At 48.9% G+C, this 15290-nt stretch overlaps 1 protein-coding gene across 2 annotated transcripts; it reads left to right on the top strand.

The window, feature by feature from the left end:
- Positions 1 to 3451: 3451 nt before the first annotated feature.
- Positions 3452 to 13897, top strand: SYNPO2L (synaptopodin 2 like). Of its 2 annotated transcripts, XM_047761823.1 has the most exons (4): positions 3452 to 3708; positions 5553 to 5704; positions 6178 to 6692; positions 10222 to 13897. In XM_047761823.1, the coding sequence occupies exons 1-4, from the start codon at positions 3604 to 3606 to the stop codon at positions 12384 to 12386; spliced, it is 2937 nt and encodes a 978-aa protein (XP_047617779.1). In that variant the 5' UTR covers positions 3452 to 3603; the 3' UTR covers positions 12387 to 13897. The 2 variants fall into 2 exon arrangements, with proteins under 2 accessions (XP_047617779.1, XP_047617781.1); XM_047761825.1 differs by lacking the exons at positions 3452 to 3708; positions 5553 to 5704; positions 6178 to 6692 and adding an exon at positions 7769 to 7970.
- Positions 13898 to 15290: the final 1393 nt, after the last annotated feature.

The raw sequence follows: 15290 nt of genomic DNA, 5'->3' as shown, positions 1-15290 counted from the left end.
TTTTACATTACATACATGTATGATAAAGCTATGAAGAATAACAAAATTCAGGCTGTAGGTTACCTCTGGGGCTGGGAGAGACAAAAGTATAATTGGGAGAAATATAATGGAGCTTCAATAATAATAACTGTTCTATTTCTTAATATAGACATGGATATTTACATTATTGTTATTTTCAAATAATTCATATGTATTATATACAATTCATTTTATAAATTTTTTTTAACAAGGAAGAAAAGAAATGGGGAAAAAGAGCACTAGTGGAAAGGAAGCAAGATTGGTTAATCTTTCATTTAAAGGGAAAAAAATATTTTACAAAATTTTTAAAAATTTTTTGGTTATGCCTGAAGCATTCAAAGTTCCTGGGCCAAGGATTGAACCTGAGCCATAGCAGTGACAATGCCAGATCCTTAACCTGCTGTACCACCACAGTACTCCCTAAAGGGAATTTTGTGTGTGTGTGTCTTTTTAGGGCCACACTCACAGCATATGGAGGTTCCCAGGCTAGGGGTCGAATGGGAGCTATGGCCACTGGCCTGTGCCACAGACACAGCAACGCCAGATCCAAACGACATCTGCGACCTACACCACAGCTCATGGCAATGCTGGATCCTTAACCCAGTGAGTGAGACCAGGGATGGAACCTGTATTCTTATGGATGCTAGTCCGATTCATTTCCACTGAGTCACAATGGGAACTCCAGAAAAAATTATTAAATAAAATGTTTTATGACCAACAGAGGATAAAGTTCTTGCTCTCATATTGTTCACAGTAAATATTAGTTATTCTGAGGTACAGTGGTTCATTAGTTGGAAAAAAACTGCACTTCTTGTTGCTGGAACTGTTTTAAGCAATGAGCATGTTTTAGGAAACAGGCAGATTGATCCTGTCCTCAGGAGTTTATAGTGGAGGTCAGTGTTTCTCAAACTGTGATCCTTAGATCAAGAGTATCAATTTCACCTGGAAACCTGTTAGAAAAAAATTTTTAGATCCACTGTAGGCATATCGAATCAAAAATTCTGGAGGTAGGGCCCAGCAAACTATGGTTTTAATAGGCCCTCTAGATAATGCCATTGCACACTGACCATTGGAAGCCATTAGTCTAGATTAGAAATTTGGCAAATTCAGGTAATACTTATTGAGAAAATGTCATAAACTGGGCCCTCTGCTAAGCATTTTCACATAATTTATCCTATTTAATTCATATCAACATAGGAAAGTATATATTCTCTGTCTTACTTAAGATTGCACTCCTAATAAGTATTAGAGTTTAAAGTTTAAATTCATAGTTTCTTGAGAATAGAGGCTAATATGTTGCATTTTATTGGTTTCTGTATTCCCACTCTTATTCTCAATCTTGGCTGCACATTAGAATCATCTTCAGTGCTTTTTAAACTGGCCATACCAGCTATTAGACCAATAAAATCAGAAACTCTAAGGCTGAGGGGCCTTGGCAGTGTGTGTGTGTGTGTGTGTGTGTGTGTGTGTGTGTGTGAATATATAATATTTGTATAATATTTAAATTTAATAATTATAAAATTTCATTAGACATCATCTAAGGATATACACAGCCTTCTTTTAGGGAACCAGTGGCTTTAAAATTTTTCCAGGTGACTCCAATGTGCACTTAGGGTTAATTTTTAAGATTTTTTTTTCTATTATAGTTGATTTACAGTGTTCTGTCAATTTCTGCTATACAGCAAGGTGACCCACTCATATATATATTCTTTTTTCTCACAATATCCTCAATCATGTTCCATTATAAGTGACTAGACATAGTTCCCTGTGCTATACAGCAGGATCTCATTGCTTATCCACTCCAAATGCAATAGTTTGCTTCCATTTAGGGTTAAGTGAAAGCCACTAGAATAGCATGATGGCTTATATGTAGCTAGCACTCAATAAATGTTTAAATACTGAATGAATGGATATTTAGATACTCTTTTTACTCATGAGGTCAAGTAAATACCCAAGGTCACACAGCTAATGAATGACAGAACAGAAGCCCAAGTCCAGTTCTGACTCTAAATCCTAAGTGCTTTCTATGACTGCACCATACACCAAAGCAAACAGTATTTAGCATGCTAACAGAGAAGCTATTCCAGGAAATTCTGTAGCCTTTAATAATTATGATACCATAATATTATATTTAATAAAAGATATCTCTTAACATAGGCATATTCATGTAATGAAAACCTAAAAATAAGTAAATATTTTATAATTAATATGGGTTGGCATGTTTATGTACCCACGTTTCCATGACCAACTATGTATTGTAAGAAGTAATTTATTTCAGCAAACATTGAGCACCTGTTCCATCAGTCATTGCTCTGTGACCTGTTCATTGGCTGTAACACACAGTTCTTGCCTTCAAGTTTCTTACAATCTAGGAGCGAGACAGGTACAATCTAGGAGGGAGACTGTAATATTGGCTGGAAACTACAACAATAGAAATATGAACCACATGCCTATTTTTCCCAGAGGAAAGGAGGATTAATTCTATAGGTAGGTCTCTTGGCCTTGGAGCCATCTTCTGTGAAACCTCCGCGCTGTGAGAGCCAAGTGGAGGAAGAAGTGAATGTGCAGGCTGAAGCACAAAAGAAGAAAGATGAGGCAGCGGTCCAAGGAAACTTGTCCATCTGTGGAAGCCATAGGAGCAGAAACAAGGAAAGCCCAGAGGCCAGGGACGCTGGTACAATTTGTTGGACTACATGCCTTCTGTCTAGAACTTGTCTCAATGGATCAAGAACAACTTTTCGCCATTCTGATCGCCTCGACAACTTTGAGACCCACCTTGCTCATATCAAAACAGCCCCTTTTGGTTTTTTGCCCTGGACCTGTGACATTCTAGACCAGTTCTGTTCTCAGTTGTGGCTGAATGTAACACGCGTACAATAAATTATCTGCTGTCAGCTGAAGAAAAAAAAATTCTATAGGTAGGGAGTTGGGAGATGGGCAGGAAAGGTTTTATGGAACATGCAAGAGTTCAGCTGGAGTGGAGCTGATCAGAATTCCTTCCTCTACATTGCACCCATGACTGCAGTGGGGTATGGATCTCCATTCTGATTAATAGGTTAATTCATACAACAAGGGGGCACTCTTTTCTGGGAGAGCTTGCAAACTTGTGGGACAAACCCAACCATTCCTTGCCCAGGAATTGAAGCCCCTGCTGCTGCCAATTTGAAATGAGCTTTGCAGGAAAGTGGTTGGGATTAGTCCATGATCCTATCAAGAAAGGCACAGGCCCTCAAAGGATGTACATTAGTTATAGAGTCCACAAAGCTAGTACTCTGAGTCCTGAGTAAAAGGTCCATGCAGGAGGGCAGAAGTTTGCACTATAATTAGCTCCGGGAGTAATACAGCTGGGAGAGGGAGGGGAGTACAGCCGGTAACTATTTTGAGCACAGCTCCGATTGACAGGACACGTGTGCTGGACTAGACTGATCCCAGGGCCAAGTTGCCTGCCTGTGGTGTGTGGTGTGGGGGGGAAGGCCTAGGGCAGCAGGAGCAGGACAGCCAGACAGGCCGGACGGGGTACCAGCGCCTCGACTTCTCTCCTTGGGACACTGTCCAAACTTCGAGGGCCATAGGCCAACCTGAGCGATGGGTGCTGAGGAGGAGGTGCTGGTCACACTATCAGGGGGAGCCCCCTGGGGCTTCCGACTTCAGGGGGGGGCCGAGCAGAGGAAACCCTTACAGGTGTCCAAGGTAAGGGAGGCTATGTTGAGGTTTCAGGGAAAGGGGAACCCAAGGGAACTTGGGAAGAGTCATGTGGTGGCCTCTATGGGAAAAGTGGGAGGTTGTGAAGAAGTGGAGTGGGGTGGGTAGGTGGTCAGGGAAGCATGCTCAAGTTTGATATGGGGAGTAGCATTTGGGCATAGACTTCTGGGGTGGGGGTGGCACAACAGGATCAGTGGTATCTCTGGACCACTGGGACGCAGGTTCGAACCCCAGCCTGGCACAATGGGTTAAGGATCTGGGGCTGCCACAGTTGGGGCATAGGTCACAACTGCAGCTCAGATCTGATCCCTGGCCTGGGAACTCCATATGCTGTGGGGCTGCCAAAAAAAGATTTAAAAAAAAAAGAAAAGAAAAAAGAAAAGAGGAGTTCCCGTCGTGGCACAGTGGTTAACGAATCCGACTAGGAACCATGAAGTTGCGGGTTCGGTCCCTGCCCTTGCTCAGTAGGTTAATGATCCAGCGTTGCCGTGAGCTGTGGTGTAGGTTGCAGACACGGCTCGGATCCAGCGTTGCTGTGGCTCTGGCGTAGGCCGGCAGCTACAGCTCCGATTTGACCCCTAGCCTGGGAACCTCCATATGCCGCGGGAGCGGCCCAGTAAATAGCAAAAAGACAAAAAAAAAATTTTTTTTAAATAATTAAAAAATAATAATAATAAAAGAAAAAAGAAAAGAAAGAAGAAGGAGGAGTTCCCGTCATGGCGCAGCTACAGCTCCGATTAGACCCCTAGCCTGGGAACCTCCATATGCCGCAGGAGCGGCCCAAGAAATAGCAAAAGGACAAAAAAAAAAAAAGAAAAGAAAGAAAGAAAGAAGAAGGAATTCCTAGTTTATGGGAGCAGAGAAAAAGAAAGACCGCGTCAGTTCCCTGTGGCACCACAGGATTAGAGGCCCAGTGCTGGCCATCCAGTCTTTGCTCTCCTGGGTCTGTGCCTCTGCTCTAAACTCTGGGAATGTAGGGAAGGTTCTAATTTCTCTCTAACTAAACTGATGTGTGATGAGCTGAGGCTTTCTCGCTCAGCCCAGCCCAGCCCAGCCCAGCCCAGCCTAGCCCAGTCCTGCCCTGCTTTCAGTCCTCCTCTTTCCCTATGCCAGATACCTTCTCTCACTAGGCAAGACTTTTTTCAGGTGCTAGGAGGGTTATGGAAAGATCTGACCTGTCAGATGAAGTTGTTACCCTTTTGATTTCGCAGCACAGGTTTACTTTTCTCAACCATAAAAAGTCAATAATAATAGTAGCTGCTTCATGGGTCCTGGGCTCCAAGAATTAAATTCAATAACACAGTGCTTGGCACTGTGCCTAACATTTAGTAAGCAGCCAATAAATGATAGCCACTACTACTGTTATTACTTTAACATATAACACATGACACACACATACCACACAATGACAATCTCCCAGAATCTGCTGAACTCCCTCCAAGCTGGAATATTTTCTAAAATCTTGACTGTGTAGATAATGGTGCCTAGGATTGCAAGGACTAGAAAAGAACTATCAGCTAGTATAGATATTTACCTTGGAGGAAAACCTTGAGGGGATGTAACACCATTTCCAGTATGTCCCTCTTGTAGTTTCCCCCAAGCCCCTTTTGTTCAGTGATTACCCTACCTCCCTCCAGTCTGTTATTCCCTCCCAACTGCACCTGCTTCCCTCTAGACTGACCCCTTTAACTGCCCTTGCCTCTCCCCACCCTTTATTACCCTATAAAGTACAATCCCCTCTACATATGGCTCCTTCCTGTCCTAACTCCTTTCATTCTATTCCCCCTTGGAGCCCTCCCTCACCTACAGTCTCTCCTCCAACACCTTCTCAGATCCGAAGACGGAGCCAGGCTGGCAGAGCAGGACTCCGAGAGAGGGACCAGCTTTTGGCCATCAATGGAGTCTCCTGCACCAGCTTCTCTCATGCCAGTGCCATGAGCCTCATCGATGCCTCAGGAAATCAGCTTGTCCTCACCGTGCGGCGGTATGGACCAGTCCCACCCCAGCCTACCCCTAACCCCCTAGTCCAGGGCTTCCATTACCTGTTTCAGCTCTGTGTCTCACTGACCTGGCTTCAGCTACTAACAAGTATTCATTTCTGCTTGAGTATTTGTGCTGGAGTATAGATGTTTGTGTGTGCCTCCCAAGCTCTTGAATATTTGCAATTAAGGAATAGAGGTGTCAAGCAGGTAGTTGGGTGTGTGCACTTACTTTGACCCATTGCCTGGTGCTTTATCATCTCATGTCTTTCTTAGCCCATTTCTACTCAAAGCCTGCCAAGCCCATTTGCCTCCCAGTTTGTCTTCAGATCTCCACTCTTCCCAGGCCATCCATTTCACCAATGTGAAATGTGCCAGTCCCCTCTCTCCCCTTGCATCCTTCTCCCATCCCCTCCAGATCTCTCTAGCTGCCAATCATCCAGCTCATTGCTCAAGTTCTGTCATCTTTCCCATCCAGGCGAGAGGACGAGGGGCCAGTGCGATCTCCATCCCCTGGTGAGCTTCAGGCATTGTCACCCTTGTCTCCACTGAGTCCTGAGCCCCCTGGTGCTCCAGTTCCCCAGCCTCTCCAGCCTGGGAGCCTCCTTTCACCCCCTGACAGTGAAGCTTACTATGGAGAGACCGACAGTGATGCTGATGGCCCAGCCACACAGGAAAAGCCCCGCCGACCCCGCCGCCGAGGTCCCACAAGGCCCACCGCACCAGGAGCCCCACCTGATGAGATCTACCTGTCTGACAGCCCTGCAGAGCCAGCACCTGCTGTCCTTGGCTCTCCCAGCCAGGGTGACAGCCGCCTGAGCTCCCCATCTTGGGAGGATGTTTCGACTCTTCAGCCACCCCCAGCTGAAGCCCTGCTGCTGCCCCGTGGCCCCCTCCGGCCTGGCCCTCATCTCATCCCTATGGTGGGGCCTGTTCCCCATCCAGTGGCAGAAGATCTCACTACCACCTACACCCAGAAGGCCAAACAAGCCAGTGAGTGCCTGAACTCCTTTTCCTTAGTCAGGATCCTTTCATCTGATCCCTAAATCTACTCCATAAACCTACATTCTACCCACCTTATGCTTCCCCTGGATATAGTCTTGGCGACAGGTGGAGAAGAGTAATGGATAGGAGGGGAAAATTTTATCCTCATGGTCCCCACTATTTTTGCTGTTTGAACTAGCATGACAAAAAATACAGGTGGTTCAACCCAACCCAGGAACAAATAACGTGGGAAGGTGGAAAGGGGCATGAATTGACGAAGGGATTGCTTGGTGTAGCTATGATTTTGCTAGGTGTCAGATAGGGTGAGGGCAGAGTGCAGACAAGGGGCAGGGGAGTATCTAAAAGCAGGACAGGAACATAAGAACTCTTCAGTGTTAACTGCAGGCACAGCATCAGAGCCAGCTTTGACATGGTAAGTTTGTTGGGATTCCTGGGGACCAGGAGGCATAGTCATGAGATCCCTAGGAAGTGGTGGAGGGAGGGATCTTCAACTTCTTATCTCAGGCAAGAATGTAGGCCTGGGCAGAAAAAGCCAGTTCCACTTATCTCAGGCTCTTTGCTATTTTTTGATGTGAGCTACAGAACAATGTCTAAGAGTGAACTTTCTCTCTGTCCTATGCCTCCTGTGCGACTCCCCTAGAGACCTTTCTTGTCGCCCTTGAAATCTCAGGATTACCCTTCTAGTTTTTCTCTCTCGTTCCTCCTCTCCACTGTTCTGATTCCTGATCTGTAGAATTTTGTGTCTCAGTCTGGATTAGAGGCTAAGGACGTGACCGTTTACTGTCGACATCCCTGAGAGTGTCCAGTGTCCCGCAGAGAAATTCCAGATGCATGCCCAGGATCCCATGCTTATCCCCAATTCTCATTTTAGCACCCTCTCCCTTCCCCATCAGGCTGGGTGAGACCTGTAGTGAGTGGCTCAGGGATATTTTTAGCCAAGCAAACCTCATTGTCCAGTGTGGTGGGGTGGGGGGAAGGGCAGGCAGGTGCCCATGTCCATCACACCAGGGCTTGTGGGGCAGTCCAGAGAAGGGAGGGGGCCAGGCTCCAAAAATAGCACAGTGAGCTCATTCAGCTGCCAGCTCTGGGGACCAGACAAAGGGGCTTTAAAAGGCATGGGGGTGGCTCAAGCTGGTCCTGCTCCAGCCAACACCGCCTTTCTCGGCATGGAGACTTTTGAGCCCATCAGCCAAGAGCCCCTCAGCCAAGCCAGCTGCGACAAAGCCCCAAGCCCAGTTTCTGAGCTTCAGGACCCATTCTATGCAGGTACTACTCCTCCATAGCCAAGGGAGTTCTGGGATCTAGAATGGAGGGGACAACATTAAGAGTTTAGGAAAAGGAGATCGGTGGGAAAGGTTTCACTCTCTTATGCCCTCCTCCTTTTTGCCTTCCTCTTCCTTCTTTTCCCAGTAGTTTCACAGCCTTTCTCTCAGAATGTGCTGATGCTATGGCCACATGTCAAAGGGGATTCTGGCACATGAGCTCTGGAAAACTCATGGAGAGAGAGTGTGTGTACAAGAGCGGAGCTATGGAAAATTCCTGGAGAGAGTGTGTGAGAGAGGAGTGTGAGTAATCTAGGAATATACAAAAGCATGTATGTAGGAGTCTGTGTATGTGTACGTGTGAACAAGAAAGTGTGTGCAGCTAGTGTCAAGAAGGCTTTGATAGTAATGATTACTCACCGTGGGCCTTAAGGCTGCCGTTAAATGCTAAATTTACCTACATTATTTCACTTAATCCTCATAGCAACCCCGTGAGGTAGCTGTTATACTCATTTACAGATGAGGAAACTGAAGTTCAGTGAGATGAAGTAACACTCCCAAGAACCCAAAATGCGAACTGAACTATGACTCCAGTACCTAGTCCATGATACTATTGTGTGGTATTAATGTTGGAATGGGCAGAATGAGAGCCCTAATTAGAAAGGAGCTTGCTATCCTGAGTGGACAGTAGATGGAATTTCAAGAATTTTTCAGGAGGAATTGAGGATCATGAATCAGAGACTATCTGTGTCCAAGTCAGGGTCCAACAGCAGGACAGCCTCTCCCATTTCCTGGCCCCACCTACCAGGGCCCACATGCATGGAAAGCCCTGTCCTGGCTCCCGTTAGCACACAGTTCTTGCATGCCTGCCTGGTAGTGGCTCCCTGAGCTCTCTACCCAGAAGGCTTGGAAAATTGGGGGCAGCCTTGACTCTCAAAGAAGCTCATCCCACTCCCGCCCCAGCTTGGGGGAAAGGACACTATATAAACTGGTGACCTTGCGGTATCCTAAAGATTTGGAAGATTGCCTTGGAGAGCAGCACTTTGTTCCTGCATCTTGGATCTGAGGCCATCCCTGGCTGTGAGTAGCAGGGGTGTGAGGCACAGAAGAGGTTAGAAGGCACTAAATTTTGTCCAAACTGTTAGTAACAGTGTTTCTGCTAGGGGAATTCTGGGAAGAAGGGCCTCCTGGAGTATGCATGTGTGTTTTTGTATGGACGCATGTGTATTTACACACATGTATGTGCACTGGGGTGTATATAAGCTAGAGTATATGGGAACGAGAGAAAAGTACATATGAGAAAATAGAGTCATATTCTTATTGCAATGATGTGTGGTGGGAGTCATTTCTATGAATATATACAATGTGGACTGCATGATGGTAGTGGAATTATGAATGAAGGTTCTCATTACTAAGGATCCTTTGTGTCCTTATTATAGGGTAAGGGGTAGGAAGAGGGGAGAGTGAGAGTTCCAAACTTTCTGAGAAGCTCCCTAACATGATCTCTGTGGAGGGAGAAAAGTGTCCCTTCTCACCTTTTTTTTTTTTTACACTGGAAACTGCTTCATGTCTCTCTTGGCCATGGGAAGTGAACCCTCCTCTAACCTACCTCCACACTGCCAGCCAGCAATGGAGGGAAGCAGGGGAGGCATGTGGTGTGGGTAAGAGCACGTCTCTAGAAACTCAGGAACAGAGTAGAAAGAAGAAAGGACAGGAGGAGAGCTGTGATCACAGTGGTGTCAGGGCAGCCAACTAGACTCTGCCTTCCCTTCAACTGTCCTTGGCTTCACCTTTCACCTCCACACTGCCCCCAAGTTAGAGGACTTTGTCACTGGGAAGAAACCTTGGGGGTCAGGCCAGTGAAAATACGAGAGGTGAGGGAGTCCCCCCTGTGGCTCAGAGGAAATGAATACGACTAATATCCATGAGGATGCAGGTTCGATCACTTAGTGGGTCAAGAATCCGGCGTTGCCGTGAGCTGTGGGGTTGGTCACAGACTTGGCTCAGATCCCGCGTTGCTGTGGCCGTGGTATAGGCAGATGGCTACAGCTCCGATTCAACCCCCAGCCTGGGAACTCCATGTGCTGCGGGTGCGGCCCTGAAAAGCAAAAAAAAAAAAAAAAAAGAAAAGAAAAGAAAAAAGAAACAAGACAAGAAGTGGGAGGCCTGAGGGAGCTGGTGGCTGGGGCAGAGGGAGAGGGTGGTGAGAGCCTTGGGGAAAAGAAGATGACCATTCTCCTTTCTCTTCTCCCCAGAACTGCAAAGGGCAGAGAGCCTTCAAGAGAGGAGTGTGAAGGAGGCCAAGACCAAATGTCGGACGATTGCGTCCCTGCTAACCGCAGCCCCCAACCCCCACTCCAAGGGGGTGCTAATGTTTAAGAAACGTCGACAGAGAGCCAAGAAGTACACCCTAGTGAGCTTCGGGGCTGCGGCTGGGACAGGCGCTGAGGAGGAGGACGGCGTCCCTCCGACTAGTGAGTCCGAGCTGGACGAGGAGGCCTTCTCCGACGCCCGCAGCCTCACCAACCAGTCCGACTGGGACAGCCCCTACCTGGACATGGAGCTAGCCAGGCCGGGTTCAGGTGCAGCAGAGGGCCAGGGCCCGGGGCAGGGAGGGCAGCTGATTGAGGCCTCCGGGCGAGGGGCCCAACTCTTTGAACAGCAGCGCCAGCGCGCAGCCTCCAGCACCCAGGAGCTGGCCCCAGAGGGTCCAGCAACCATGCTCAACGGGCAAGGCCTGCAGCCACCACCTCGGGCACAAAGTGCACCGCCAGAGGCGGCTGTGCCCGCATCCAGCCCTTCGCCAGCCCCTGAAACCATCCCCAGACCTTTCCTCCCCGGCGGTGGAGTCTCTACCCCAGCTCCAAGCATCTTTAACCGGTCAGCCAGGCCCTTTACCCCGGGCTTACAAGGGCATCGGCCAGGTACCACCTCCGTTATTTTCCGGCCCCTAGCTCCCAAAAGAGCAAATGAGAGCCTGGGAGGACTGAGCCCCGCCCCGCCGCCTTTCTTGTCCTCTCCGCAGGAGACCACTCCTCTACCTAGCTTCACTTCAGGGGTTCCCAGCCACGTGTCAGCCCCCGGTTCCCCCGGCACCCCACGCTCCTCGGGGCCCCTGACGGCCACCAGCTCTCTGTACATCCCAGCCCCCAGCCGTCCTGTTACGCCTGGTGGAGCCCCAGAGCCCCCCGCTCCCTCTAGCGGAGCTGCCATGACCTCCACCGCGTCTATCTTCCTATCCGCGCCTCCGCGATCCGCTCCGCGCCCCGAGGTGCCCGCCCCTGGGCCCGCGGCCCCTGAGCCCCCCAGCGCTCGGGAGCAGCGCATCTCTGTGCCAGCTGCTCGCACCGGCATCCTTCAAGAAGCCCGGCGTCGGGGGACCCGGAAGCAGATGTTCCGGCCGGGAAATGAGGAGACGAAGAATTCGCCCAACCCTGAGCTGCTGTCGTTGGTGCAGAACCTGGATGAAAAACCCCGGGCTGGAGGTGCCGAATCTGGTCCAGAGGAGGATGCTCTGAGCCTAGGGGCCGAAGCCTGCAATTTCATGCAGCCACCAGGGGGCAGGAGTTATAAGACGTTGCCTCACGTGACACCTAAAACCCCGCCTCCTATGGCCCCCAAGACCCCACCCCCTATGACTCCTAAGACTCCACCCCCAGTGGCTCCTAAGCCCCCAACTCGAGGGTTGCTTGACGGGCTGGTGAATGGGGCGTCCCCTTCGGCTGGGGTCCCTGAACCACCAAGGCTTCAGGGTAGGGGTGGGGAGCTGTTTGCCAAGCGTCAGAGCCGAGCAGACAGGTATGTGGTGGAAGCTACACCTGGTCCTGGTCTTGGCCCTCGGCCCAGAAGCCCTTCTCCTACCCCCTCACTGCCCTCTTCCTGGAAATATTCACCCAATATCCGTGCCCCACCTCCTATTGCTTACAACCCACTGCTCTCACCCTTTTTCCCCCAAGCTGCCCGAACTCTCCCTAAGGCCCAAAGCCAAGGGCCTCGGGCAGCCCCCAAGCAAGGCATCAAGGCACTGGATTTCATGCGGCACCAGCCCTACCAACTTAAAACTGCCATGTTCTGTTTTGATGAGGTTCCTCCTACTCCTGGACCCACCGCCTTAGGGCCTCCCAAAACTGCCCGAGTCCAGGAGATCCGCCGATTTTCCACTCCAGCGCCCCAGCCCACTGCAGAGCCACTGGCCCCCACTGTGCTTGCCCCCCGAGCAGCCACTACATTGGATGAGCCCATTTGGAGGGCAGAGCTGACCTCAGCCCCTGTCCTGAGCCCAGCCCCTCCTCCAGAGTCTCCCAGGGGTCTTGGGACTTCCCCCAGCTCCTGTGGCTTTCAGGTAGCCAGGCCCCGGTTCTCAGCTACCAGAACGGGATTGCAGGCTCATGTGTGGAGGCCTGGGGCAGGCCACCACTGAACAGGGCACAGCTCCCAGGACCAAGGGGAGGCGGAACATCCAGTTCCTAAAGTTGCTTCTCTTACTAACACCCCTGCCCCCTCGGCCCGCCCCAGGCATGTGGAGGCTAAATTTCCTCCTGCCAGTGATAGTTTTGGAGTAGGTGTCCCATGCCCTAGCTTCCTCCTGGCTTTCAACCTTCCTGCTGCTTTCAGACCTGCCAGCTCTGCTTTGGTGTCTGTGCTTCTTTTTGTCTCTGTAGTTCCTTGCCTGGATCTCTGTCTTAACTCTAGGTCTCTTCACCTACTCTCCTCCACTGGCCTCTATATCTCTACATTTGTGCTTTCTCTGTGGGCTTTGTTTTGACATTCAGTGGGAAAGACACAAAGAAGTTATCACTGAGACTTTGGGCAAAGACGTCACCACCGGATGGGCATCAAAGGGACTGGACTGGCCCCTGTTTGCACTGAGATGCTTGCCGCTCCTGACTCTTCTTTCATAAGCTTGGCTGGCATATTCCTAGGTGTGTGTGTGTGTGTGTGTGTGTGTGTGTGTGTACAGATGTGCTCTTTTGTCTGAGGCAAGAGTAAGGGGAGAGTTCTAGATAAAGACCCAGTCTGAGTCTTACCATTGAACTGATGAAAGAAGTGTCAGCCATCCCCACATGGATTGTCTGGCGGGAGAAACTCACTAAAGATCATCATCTGTAGCAGGTGTAGAGCATCTTGTGAAACTCACAGAGTATGAGGAGACTCAAAGGGCCGGGGCAGTTTATATGGGTTGAGTTATACCAGCTGGACCAGGAATAGAACTAAGAACTCTATTTCTCAGGATTTCAGAAAGTAACTTGAGAGGCCCATGCTGAGCAACCAAACATCCAGGAAATGAGAAGAAAAAGAAAATGTCCTTGGAGAATGACAAATTATTGGCTTTGTTGCTTCATGAACCTAAGATAGAAAGGAAGGAGAAAAGAGCCATTATGTGGAAAGTGAGCTAGAAACCAGGAGCAGAACAGATATGAATGAAACTGATTGAGCACAGAGAGGAGCGTGGTGAGGGAGAGTATAGTGTTGGCAGAGAGTAAAATTGGGTAATAAGAAACCAACCATCTACAGAAAGGGGCACTGGGGAAAATTTGAGGGAAAAGAATGTTAGAGTGAAGGGGGATGATGGTGGCAGGATGTGAGAGTGTGTGCTCTGTTGAAAAAACAGGTGGTATCTGTGCTGCTTCCTTTGAGTCTGTCCCTCTGTCTTTTGCAGTTTGTCATAACTACCTGGGAAAGGGTAAGGAAACACCCAGAGCCAAGACCTCTTTTTTAGTTCCTCCCCATCCCTCAAATCCTAGCTCTTGTTCCTTTTCAGCTTCAGGTCCTGATCTTTGATCCTAGAGGGAGATGGACTCCCCTCTCAGCATGACCACTGTCATCGCCCATCACATTTGCTGCTTGATCTGGAAATTGTTCATTTCCTTTGCATATTGAGTGTGAGTCACATACCTTGGTTTGTGCACAAGAATAAACTTATGCCCCATATCTTCTGTCGTTTTCATCTCTTCTAGTTTTATACTTAAATCCTGATCTCCTCATCTCTAACTCAATACCCTGATCTCCTGATTCCTGATCTCTTTCTCCCTTCCTGCCCTATTTTTTACCCCCTTGTCCTTCACCCCTGGTTTTTTCCTCTTCTCTACCAATTCTGTTCTGCTCCAATGTAGGCACCTCCATCACTGCCCCTGGTTCCCTCTCTCTAGATTTTCCCCTTTCTCCATCCCTTCTCCATACTTCTCAGATGAGGCCTCAGCTTACAGAACCAAGAGGATTTGAAAAGGCTCAGGGAGCCTTTTGCTATCAACACTTCCTAACTTCCTGGAAGAAATTAAGGGAAAGCAATGGCTGAAAGTGAAGGTGAGGTGGGAGAGCAAAGGAGAGAGACTGTGGATCAGCATGGATGGAGAATTAAAAAAAAAGAGAAAACTAGATTTCTGAGAAGGGAAGTGCTTCTGCCCCAGTTTTACCAGCAGGGGGCAGATTCGCGCCAATAATCAGGCCTATGACCCTTATTCCCCCAAATACACAGCCTCTCAGAATTCCAAAGGAAGGGCCCAGAGAGTATTCCGTCTTCATGCACTCAGTAGTTTTAGATAATCATATGAGACCAAAATTTCGATTTCTTTTTGTGGTTTTTGAGGGGAGGATGGTAGTATGACGAAATCATTTTTTGTTTTTTTTTTGTTGTTGGGTTTTTGTTTTTTTGTTTTTTTGTTTTGTTTTGTTTTGCCTTTTTGCCTTTTCTAGGGCTGCTCCCGTGGCATATGGAGGTTCCCAGGCTAGGGGTCAAATCGGAGCTGTAGCCACTGGCCTACACCACAGCCACAGCAACGCGGAATCTGAGCTGCGTCTGCAACCTACACCACAGCTCACACAGTGCCGGATCCTTAACCCACTGAGCAAGGCCAGGGATCAAACCCGCAACCTCATGGTTCCTAGTCGTATTCTTTAACCACTGAGCCACGACAGGAACTCCTGTTTTTGTTTTTGTCTTTTAGGGCCTCACTAGCTGCATATGGAGGTTCCCAGGTAGGGGTCGAATAGGAGCTGTAGCCGCCAGCCACAGCCACAGCCACATCAACTCAGGATCCGAGCTGTGCCTGTGATCTACACCACCCCTCTTGGCAATGCCAGTTCCTTAACCCACTGAGCGAGGCCAGGGATCAAACCTGTATCCTCATGGATGCTAGTCAGGTTCATTAACCACTGAGCCACAACAGGAACTCCAATGAAATCACCTTTTGCTATTTATGTTTTGTTTTTTTGTTTTGCTTTGTTTCCATCTCATTGCTTCTTTGTGTTAGGAGGAAGTGGAGAAGGAAGATGAGGGATCTGGAGGCTGAAGTGGTCAGGGCAGAGGCCAAGTAGAGAGGACAAG

Source organism: Phacochoerus africanus, chromosome 15 (assembly GCF_016906955.1).
Source record: "Phacochoerus africanus isolate WHEZ1 chromosome 15, ROS_Pafr_v1, whole genome shotgun sequence".
In the NCBI taxonomy this organism is placed as follows: Eukaryota; Metazoa; Chordata; class Mammalia; order Artiodactyla; family Suidae; genus Phacochoerus; species Phacochoerus africanus.
Note: the sequence above shows the minus strand (reverse complement) of the source record. Positions and strands in the feature narration are given on the sequence as shown.

Coding starts and splice junctions, on each gene's coding strand:
- SYNPO2L (XM_047761823.1), top strand. CDS start 3,604: ATGGGTGCTGAGGAGGAGGTGCTGGTCACACTATCAGGGGGAGCCCCC. Junction 3,709..5,552: donor AACCCTTACAGGTGTCCAAG/GTAAGGGAGGCT, acceptor ACACCTTCTCAG/ATCCGAAGACGGAGCCAGGC. Junction 6,693..10,221: donor CCAGAAGGCCAAACAAGCCA/GTGAGTGCCTGA, acceptor TCTTCTCCCCAG/AACTGCAAAGGGCAGAGAGC.